The sequence below is a fragment of the Lichenostomus cassidix genome, chromosome 2, assembly GCF_008360975.1.
Source record: "Lichenostomus cassidix isolate B80296 chromosome 2, HeHo_3.0, whole genome shotgun sequence".
Taxonomy (NCBI): Eukaryota; Metazoa; Chordata; class Aves; order Passeriformes; family Meliphagidae; genus Lichenostomus; species Lichenostomus cassidix.
Window position 1 is genome coordinate 45,470,852 of NC_139482.1, and position 10,694 is coordinate 45,481,545.

The following is a 10,694-nucleotide window of genomic DNA, read 5'->3' on the forward strand; positions in this document are numbered from 1 at the left end:
ATAACTTACAGTGACAGTTAGCTTTCTGTCCTGCATCTGCAAGAGAATCTATAGCCATAAAAGCAAAATACATAAAGAAACATGATGCAAAATGCACACCACTTCATAAAATGCACTTCACTAGCCACCTTCCAGTACAGTAAGACAACAAAACAAATTTTTCATGTTTTCGTAATCAAAGTTTCGGAAATGGTCCATTTTTGATGTCTCAAACAGGGTTCTGTCTAGGTCCTCACAAGTGGACCATCACCATTCTGGATAAGAGTGGTGAAGTTTCTGGTTGTGCATGTTTAATTTTGAAAATACAAACCAAGTTATTGCGTTTTCTGTGTTCTACAGCTTAGAAAATGTGAATTAAGGCAGGAAGCCAAACAGGCAACATAACTACAACCTTCATTTTGGTTTCCTGTCAAACTGTTTTCTCAAACTAGTTCTGTTGACTTTTCTACTTCTCTTTTTCTATGGATGAGGTCATAGCTCATTTTGTAGCAAGAAAATGAGCCAAAAGATTGACATTGGGCTTGCACACACTTTTACTGCTTCAGCGTACATTTTAATTTTTTTTTATTAGTCAGTTTATTAGGTGGGTCAGCCTCCACAGGCATTAAAAGTGACCTGGTTTTGCTTTTGTAGATAGAAGCTCTTATATCAGAAAGTCAGCTTTAAATAGTTTGAAGAATCCTCTTCAACAGGAAAATAAGGAGTGGCAGTGTGCATGCTTCTGCCACAAGGCATGTGATCAGCTGGAAAGAACTGAGCTCATCTGGGTGTTCAAAAGCCAAAAAGGAAAGAATCTAACAGCTGTTGTCTTTACAGTCAATGTGATAATGAATCATCAATATGAAGATTTTTTTTCTGCTTGCATTCCTATCTTGTGCTCTCTGAGTTACGGAGCTGCTGCGGCAAAAGAAAAAAAAAATACACAGAATCAGAGCCACTGAATTGTTTTAATAAATTGTTTACCTAATAAATAGTTGTTGTCATTTGGAAATGTGCATGTTCTTGCTTGCCAGTAGAAATAGCTCCCGTCAGTCCTCCCCACTGCCCCTTTCTGAGTCATTCAGCAAATAGCACGGCTGTGTGTCATTTTACCAAAGCACTTTGTCTGAAAAGCACTGACAAAAATGTGGTGGATATTTCTGGAGGAAGTTGCATGCTCTTTATGTCCCTGTCTGCTGTTACTCACCATATTAGTCTAAACAATCCAGCGAGCTGAATTCACGTATACACTGTGCATGGGTTGGGTTTGCACCTATGGCTGCTGTCATACTGTTTTGAACAGCTTCAGTGCCTCTGTCTCACCAGCAAATCTTGTGTTGATGGGTTTTTTTATGCTTTTGCTGTAGTTTCCCTAAACCAGATGAAATTTCACATACATTTTGCAGTTCTGAATGAAGCATGTGCTTATAAGAAGTTTTAGTCTGTGTTCTTATTCATACAGAGAATGCTTTTAATTTAAAAATCTCCTGGCTTTGTGAGAATCACAAGTGCAATCATCATCAAAATACTGATCATATTTGACAGCTACTTGTTAAATGAAACCTTTGTATTTTGTCGTACAGCTGCAGTAAACAGCAACATAAATCCCACTCAGGAGCTTTTATTCAGTTACAGAATGCAGCTTCAGAATTACTTGCATCCTATTCTATTACTTAAACAAATTAGTAATTAATTATCTTGGGAAGACTATAGCCTGTGTAATAAAATGAGATCACTTATACCCATTTTAGAATTTTTTTTAAATAAAATCTGAGGATAAAGTGTTTCAGAATGTAAAAATCATAAGAAGAGCAAGCTGTGTAAGGCATTCCTTTGTAGCACCTTTAATTTGTGAGAAAATGCACTTCACAGAATAGGGAAAATCTTGCAAGTAGCTTGACTTGCAAATTTAGAAACTACCCAGCATTATAGGTGGTAAAATAATAAGCCGTAATTGTTTATCATTCTCAGTTGTTAGTAAAATTTTAATCAAGCTGGTGGCGTTACTGAAAATAAAAGCAGTATTATGATTGACTTCTAGAAGCAGAGGTCAACTTGTGTTGCAGTACTACAATTTAAAATAATAAGCAGTAGTCTTCTGTACTCATGGCAAAGTTATGGAGTGTTAATTTGAATCTACAGTGTGCCCACATTGTTAATATCTTTACTCATGGTATAAAACAAATGCTTCAAAGATGCATGTCTTTCTGTTTGTAATGTGTTGTATGCTAATCTAAACAATGTAATTATCTCCTATGGTACTTTCTTTTAAAGTCAACTTTATCCTGATCTAATTTGTCAAACAAATTCCAAAGACCAAATGTTCTGGTTACAGTACAGATGAATGTTTTACTGTTTTCATTTCCCAGGTTTGGCACATATGCAGAATAAACTTTGTATTCACCATCACTGGGACGTTGATGTTCTGCATCAGTCCTGGCCCAAAGTAGACCCAGAGTACCTTCAGCCATCAGATGTTGTGGAGATGTCTGTACTGGTGAGAGCATTTTAATTTCTTTTCAGTAGTGGCCAAGTAATGTGTTATGAGCCCAGAGGATGATGGAATTTCTGCTCTTGTGGAAGTCAGTTCCCTTAGTAGATGGCTCAGTGAAAGTTCAAAATAGAAGCTGCAATTATGGTTGTGCTGAGTAATTAAAATGGTTTCCTAAATGGAAAAAACAGTGAGTTTGGAAGAGAGACGCCCTAAATATAAACCTTTCAGAGTGACTGAATATTAGTACCTGTGGAGATTTGACCAATGAACAGCCATGGGCAAGGATGATACAGTCAAAACTATGATAAAAATATAGATATTTTTTGCCTGACAGTGCATTTATTAACTTGTCCCTATACAAAAATGTATAAGTGATATTTCTTGTGATACCAGTAGTGCTATGGCTGCCTAATAGGACCAGTCATAAGCTGGGTTAAGTTGTGACTTTTGCCAAAATGATGTTTCCCATCTGCCTCGGGCTGAATTTCTGTCACATGTCAGGAGAGTGTATTTGCAGGAATGGGGTTGAGAAAACCAGCTATCTTTGGAAATGTTAAAACTTCCAATTTGTCTTTGTGCTCTTACCCCTTTGTGGTCTAGGGAAGGAGCTGGCTGTTCACTGGAAGAGTAGACATGTAACTACATTTAGTTATCCTGCAATTTTCTAATGGTTACATGTGCACATTGTAGCTTACCGTGTTCTTTCCTATGGCTCTAGTTAACTAGCATGTCTTCAGGATGCTCCCAGGCATCGTAAAGCTTGATCCTTAGACAGTGCACAGTAGCAGTGAGTGGAATACTGGAGGGAATACCTGGAGCCAAATCCATGGGATCCCTGAGCAGTGTCTCAGCTCTTCCACTGACTGACTGCTGGTCCACCTGCCTTCAAGTTCTTCATGCTCAGGGCATTATGGCAGTCTGTAATTAATGTAGTTGCATACTTCTAGATCTGCAGGACTTCTGCCTTTTTCACTGTTCACCAAAGAATAATCTTTAGTGCAGATGTTCTAAACTTCAGTGTTTTAAATTAAATTAAATTAAATGCTTCAATTCAGAAACTTCCTGTGTTTCTGGACATTGATTGAAATGGAGCCTATAGGAGAAATGACATTTGGTCATGTAAAACTGTATGTTCTCTGTGTGTAAAAGAAACAGAACCAATGCATTTTAGTTGCATTTTATTCTGTTTGCCCCTTTGGGAGAGGAAGCAAAGAAGTTGGGTTATTTTTGTTGAGCTGAGTTTTTTGAGGAGGGAAGAGCTGGTTGAATTTAGGAGAAGCCATGTCGCTATAGCTTTCCTTAATCAAAGTATCTTTGCAAATAATTTCATATCTTGCCAGATCTCTGAGTCAGTTTATTTGAGCAGATTGAGAAAAGCTGTTAAAACACAGATTTTTCCAACATTAAACATACACCCTTACCAGAAGCCAAGGAGTATGTCTTTTTGAAGGAAATTTTCAATTGGCATCTTTTCCCAAATCAAGGAGAATGACTGAATTGCCAGCTGGGGTTAATAGAAGACTTAGCCTAATAGTCACTGTGGATTAATTGCTTTTTTCCTCTTTCTTGCCCAAGTGATAAGCATTTAGTTATAACTGTAAAAATCTTCACTGAGGTTTAATCACTTCTCTCAAGCTCAAAATAAGCCTTCACATCCAAGCACAGCTAGCAAACATCTTGAATTCCAGTGTTCAGCTTATAAGGAAGTCATGAATGAGAAATTGTGTAATTATAGAAAGGTCTTTGCAGCTGTGGTTAAAGCAACCATGTTATTAAATATATCTTTGAAATAACCACTTCAACAACACAGGGAAAACTCTGGAAACAATGTTTTTAAGACTACACAACCAAATGTGAAAATGCCTAAACATTTCACTGATGTTTTTCTGCTGATACTAAAATTTCCTTCTCAAAAAAAAAAATTTTGCTTTATATAGCCACTATGAAAATTATTTTTGTTTCTGTTCCTGGTTGACTTTGTCAAAGCCATAGCCTTGTGTGACAGTCTTGTTGTAATAAGAGAAAAAACAACTCCTGTGTTCTCAGTCATATATTCCTGGAAGAATATGATATACGTAGACACCTTGCTTTTGAGAAAGCAAGTGACTGGAAGACTAGAGAGACAAGTTGCTTTTTTGAACTGGGAATAATTCTTAACAATAGTGCCTACAGAGTGTGCCTGGCTTTCTACTGTAAGAGTAAGGCAAAAGGGAAATATGGGGGAGCAGGGAATGTGAATGTGCGGGGAATGTGGGAAGTCATGTGGACACTGTAGGTTTTTGTATGGCTGCAAAAATAAATTGCCCTCATTAAACCAAGAAACACTCAGCATACAGAGGAACTGGTTAGTTGCAAAGAATCAGTGTCTCTTCACAAGGCTGTACAGTCAAACCAAGTCTTTGGGCCACAATCCTATTCTTCTCAAGTCATCAAACTGCCTCAGGCTGCCAGGGATTTGTCTGCTGAGACATTTTGGGTTTATTTCTCTTCACACAAAATACTTCATTATTTCCTGTCTGTGCTAGAGTTATGTCTTTCCATATTTAACCCAAAGCAACAAAAGCAACCAACTCACTGTATCCTTGGCTGAAAAAATATAGATTGCCTACAAGAAAAGAATTTAAATTCACTGGATATGCACAGCATCTTTTACTCTAAACGTTATTGCAAAGCTGAGTATTTTTAATAATACTTTATGTTATTAATGCTCTGAAAAATCTGACCTGAATGTAGTGTGCATTTCCTCCTATGAACACATTTCTGACTAGCATTCCTCACATTTTCTAGGTGGTGCAGAACTGTTAGCAGATGTGGTCTTATAACTGATGTTTTTATATACAAAAAAAAAAGTTGCTGTCATTTTTCTTGCTTTGGCATATGAGGGAGGCCTAACAGTGCACAGATATTTATTTTCTTTTTTACTTCTCAGAAGGATTATGCATTAATGGTAAAAAAATATTTGAGTTGAATTTAAAATTCCTTTCTGCAGCCTCAAGGTGCTTATTTTTCAGTCTTTTGTGATTTCATTTCAACTTTTATAACTTCTACAGTTACCACTGGCTCCCTGTCGATCCAGGATAGTGTAGAATGTCAAATGTTTAAAAAAAAAAAAAAGAATTAAGTGAGGGAAAATAAGAGGAGAGAAAAGCAACAGCTTCCTTCCTCAGGGGAAGGAAGGACCCAAGACCCAAGTATTTCTCTTCTTGCAGTTTTCCATGATTTTTCAGAGAAAAAAGGCTGCCAGCACCCAGTTTTCTTGTGCTGACACTTTCACCTGGAAATGCCAAGGGTTATGCTGGTCTGCACAGAGAGAGATGGAGGAATAGCAGAAGACATTTCTCCCGCTGAGAACCTGGACTAAAAGGATATGTAAATAGGATGCTTGTTACACATAGCATATGATTAAATCTGCAGCTCCCTATTTTAAGAATAGTGTTAAAATGCTTCTTAATACCTATGAAATAATGAAAGCCATGCTCAAACACATGGTGAAACCATAACCAATCTGCTGTTTGATGGAAGTTTTGGTGCCAGCTCACAGGGTAGTGTGGGAAGATCAGGAGACATGCTGTGGGAAGGTGGAGATGTGCTGTGGGAAGGTACACAGTGCCAGGTCGCCCAGGCTTCTCAACCTTTCTAGGAAAACACAACCGCCAGCAGTCATTTATTTACCAAGTTGATTTAGACCGCTTGGCTTTTCTGTTGAGAACAGCACCAAATAGGCTAGTTGTGGAAAATTTCCCCCGCCAACATCCATCCACTGGGACATATTAATTTGCATGATGGAGGACAGAGAATGACATTTTAACTAGGCAGGCATAGCTTTGAACTGCAGGCTGCGTGTCCTAGCAGCAAGCTGAGAAGCTTGCTTTATATTCCCACTAAAACTGTATCTGTTTGGATTTTACTGTTTTCTTTTTCTGTGGAATGCATTTCTTCTCTGAAGTGTCCTGTCAAAATGCACTGCTTGTATTTATTTTTCACAAAAGCTTTAAAGATGAACTCCTATGTGTTTTTTAAGGGATTTACTTTGTACCAGGTGCTAAAGGCAAAGTTTAACACAGCCAGCCTTTTATGATGCCACATTAGGGATGTGTGTGGGAATAGTTAAAAGCCTACTGACATTACTGCGAATTATCGTCAGGACTAGTCAAAAACCAGAAGTGGTTCATCCTTGCTGCATTTGAGATTTCATCTTGTTCCTTAAAAATCTGTCCCAACTTCCTCTCAGAGAATTGCACAAATTATTTTATTTTCAATAAAAGACAAACTAGGTAAGTGAACTAGGTCTCTCTCATTTTTTCTGTGTTGCATACAGATATCCTGGATAAAATCCGGGTGAAAACCAAGCCATGTACATTTTTATGTCCAAACTGCATGAAGCAATATATGTTTCTTTTAGAAGATTGAAATCTGCTTGAAATTATGCCCAGGGGTCAGAGATCTGCAGTACCTACACCAGATTATTATGCTAGTAGTGTGATTAACTGCATTAAAAAATTCAAATTATTTTATTTTCTGAAATGTGTGATTGACATTCTTCTCATTAAACCACTGAAAATAATCCATATAAATCTGAAAGCTTTTGTAATAATTAATTTTATGCCAGCTCCAGAAAGGTGCTCAGTCAGGCTCTGTAATCTGTGTCCATTATCTCCTCTTACTGGATGATAGAAAGGATTTATAAAACCATTTTATAAATTAAGGTGATTCCCACCAAAGGACTTATTCAGTTTTGCTTTCGTGATTGTGCCCCACTGAAGCAAAACCAGCGCATAAGCTGCTCTGAAAACCAGCCACACAGAGGAAAATGTTACTTTGTGAGTAGTTGACGTCTTTGTGGTCAGTGTTGGATTAATGAGCCATGGGTTGAGTGCAACATGTAACAATGAGTGCAACATACACCAAGTTAAGGCCTGCTTTTATAAAAATAATAAATCTTCCATTTGAATCTCTGCAAGACATTGCTTAGCTGTAAAGAAGCCAAATTGCTGGCCAGAAGTATGTACAAACCAAGATTCCCACTAGACAAACCATTTTATGCAGCTTATGTGACTGTCACATTTTTTAAATTAAAAGATCGCTGCATTGCACAGTCACGTGCTGCTTGCTGTCTTCAAAACTGAGACTTCCTGTGGCCACTTCTTCAATTTTCGAGTATCATGAGTCAGAGTTTTATCTTGTGGTAGATGGACAGGAGATAGGAAGAATTTTATTCTCTACTTAGAAAGTGTGGTTTTGGAGAAAAGAGAGTTTATTCCACTTTCTCCCTTTCTTTGTGTAGCAAGATGGATTGGATACAGGAAATGAAATTGTAGAAAACAGTCTAGTAACATCTGTTTTTTCTTGTTTTCATGTCTCTTTTTCAGATCAATAACAAAGCCTGTGGCAAAGTTTTTGTGCCTCAGCAAGCAGCCCGCAATTTTGAAGAGGTCCACGAGCTAGTTCTTCAAAGTGAACTTGGAGTGAAGCACCTCCAGGGACGAGCCATTAAAAAGGCCTTTTTGTCTCCCAGAACTGCTCTTATCAACTTCTTAGTGCAAGAATAGTAAAAGCTCTGCTGGGCTGTAAAAGGGAAATGGAATCTTTTGAGGTGGAAACCGATGTAGAAATGCTAGTTACGATTATTTCACTGTCTTGTAAAGGTGGGAAAGAAATCTTACTAAAATCAGGTTGCTGCTAAATCTTCATTTCAATGTGAAGAAAAGTGCAGAATTAAAGTTTCTTATTGAGTCGTGGTAAGATGCTGCTTGTCCATATTCTTTGGGAGAATGAGAAAGAAGCACAGAAGAGTTAAACCTCTGTCACAGAATGTAAATTATACAAAGAGTGTGGGGCTTAGTGTCAGCCTCAGGAATATATCCTGTTGGAAAGTTGGCTTGGCTAAATGCAGATGCATAAATGTGATTCCAGGGCTAAATGACTGCCCTGAGTATGTGCTACCCCAAATGTTAGGTGTGCTTTGCTTCCTGTATCTCATGTTTGGGTACTCTACCATTAGCTTAACATTTTAAGTGTTTAGAAAATGTTACTACAGTAAGAGGGTTAAATTTAAAAACATATTTTAAAAAATAATTTCTTTGCACCGACCAATGGCCTTGGGCACAGCAGGTAGCCAGAATGGGGTGGTTTGATACATTTCACATAAATTGCAGAGCCAAGCCAAGAAAAAGGTCAGATTATTTAGCCAGGCCCTGCCTTGGCCAGAGTTCTCCTTCCTAGCTGATGTATTTGTGTTGGCACATGCATGAGAGGTGCAACTTCAGCTAAGTGCTGATGGTTGTTTCTGCATGGAACAGGATGGAAGTTACTTCCTATGCATGAGCCATCTCAGTGGCATTCAAGAGAGGGATCAGTCAACTGCTAGAAATGCAGCAGAGGGGAAGGCAGACAGGGTGCTTTTTGCCTCTACCAGATCCTGTAGTGCCTAGATCATAAAACTTGGATCTAAATTCTTTCTTTTTTTTTTTTTTCTGAGGGGTTCATTAAGCAAAAATAGTTATCATATTTCTAAAAAACAATCAGACATTCATAAAACTTAAAGCCATTCTCACACCTGATTCCAACCATGTCATTTGTATGCTGCGTTGCTGATATATCCACACGGAAATATTTATTGTATTCAGCAAATGCTTGAAAAAGAGTTTCCAAGGAAACAATTGCAGAGTTCATTGTGAAAGAATGTATTTTTTTAACAGTCATTCAGCTAACTAGTCCAATAAGCCAGCCATTTGTGAGCCATTCTGACAGTTAAGAATCAGCAGTAACAACCAGCAAGGCAAATACAGAGGTCTGCAATAACCCTCCAGCCCAGCAGGCATCCAGACTCTGCACTAGATTGAAAGAAAACCAAGAAAAGTATCCCACATAACAGTGAATACGTCTAATAGATTCTCAGCAACTAGGCTCAAGACAGATCACATTGCCATGTGGGTACTAGCTAAGCAATGCCAATATTCATTTTGGGTTTATGCATTTTTGGTACCAAATATCCAGATACATAACAGAGATGCCAGGCTTAGCAAGCATGTTTGGCTCTACCCATCCCTACCTCTGCAACAAAACTCTTCTGATTTCTGCTTCCTCCTGGACCACACTTGTGCACATTTTCTCTCCAGCAGTCCGTTGACACCAGAATGACTAAGAAATGGAATATTTATAATGAAGATATGGTCTTTGCAGTTTTAAGACTCCAGAAATCTGAGCCACAAAGGAATGCATTCAGACATTCAAACACAGGCCTTTAGTTGGAGTTAAAATAATTTGAATTCCAGTGTCTGCTTGACATATATGTTGTTATAAATTCATAAAACTCCTGTTCAGAAGCCCCTAAAAGGACTGTGAAAGAGATCCTTTTAAGCAAAATCTGTGGCACAGCACAGTCCTGCTTTGCTTTTTTTTTTTTTTTTAAAAATAAAAGGTTTAACACACCCTGTGGAAGCATTTTAACAGCATTTTTCTTTGGGGGAAAGGTGACATGTTTGGTGTAAATAAAAACTTTTAAAGTTTACAAGGATGAAGAAGGATGTTGTAAGTCTAGCAACCCTGTGGTGCATTTAAACAAAAGCTGCAGTCACTGCAGGGCCAGGCAGCAGCCCACAGTGTTTATTGCTGTTAGCACTTGAGGGTATTTGCTCTTGCCTGAGGAAGTGAATTGTAGATGTCACTTGGTGATTCAGGCAAAAATCAAAATAAGGAATGGATTTCTACAGGCTAAAAAAGGAAAGGTAGTGAACAGCAGACTCACAAAAAGCATAAGGTCAGAAGTCCCGCCAGTGTGTTTACAGTAAGTTGTAATTCAGTGTGGTCTAGAGGATACAAAAAAGGTGGTGAAAGAGTGAGTGTGAGAGATGATGCAGACAGTGTGACATAGCTTAATCCCCTGGTAAGTGTGTGTTTGAAGGATGGCAGAGGTGCCAGCTGCAGAGCTGTGCTGTTGTCCTGGCAGCCACTGACATTTCATACAAGGTTGACCTGCTCTGAAGCATGATTACCATTTGTCTTACAGTAATTGTGACTCACAGGTTCAGTCTGTGCCTAGATGGGACTGATAATGATATACAGGCTGTAGCCTATTACTAAGCCTTTGTAAAATAACTCATCACAGAAGTCTCCTTTATTTGGCAGTTGTTATTTGTGTCACAGTAGAGAGGCATCTTTATGCTGAAGGTGGTATGTATAGATTGTGTCCCCTTGGAGATCTCGGTGGGTAAATAGTGCT

General features: G+C 38.3%; 1 protein-coding gene across 2 annotated transcripts in view; it reads left to right on the plus strand.

Moving 5' to 3' along the window:
* The window catches only part of LARS2 (leucyl-tRNA synthetase 2, mitochondrial), a 95,587-nt gene extending 87,372 nt beyond the window's left edge, over positions 1–8,215 (plus strand). For both annotated transcript variants that reach the window (XM_085051364.1, XM_085051365.1), the window contains exons 20-21: positions 2,349–2,476; positions 7,843–8,215. In XM_085051364.1, coding sequence (XP_084907490.1) covers positions 2,349–2,476; positions 7,843–8,022 — 308 coding nt within the window. In that variant the 3' untranslated portion in view covers positions 8,023–8,215. The remainder of the gene's footprint in view (positions 1–2,348; positions 2,477–7,842) is intronic.
* The last annotated feature ends 2,479 nt before the right edge of the window (positions 8,216–10,694 follow it).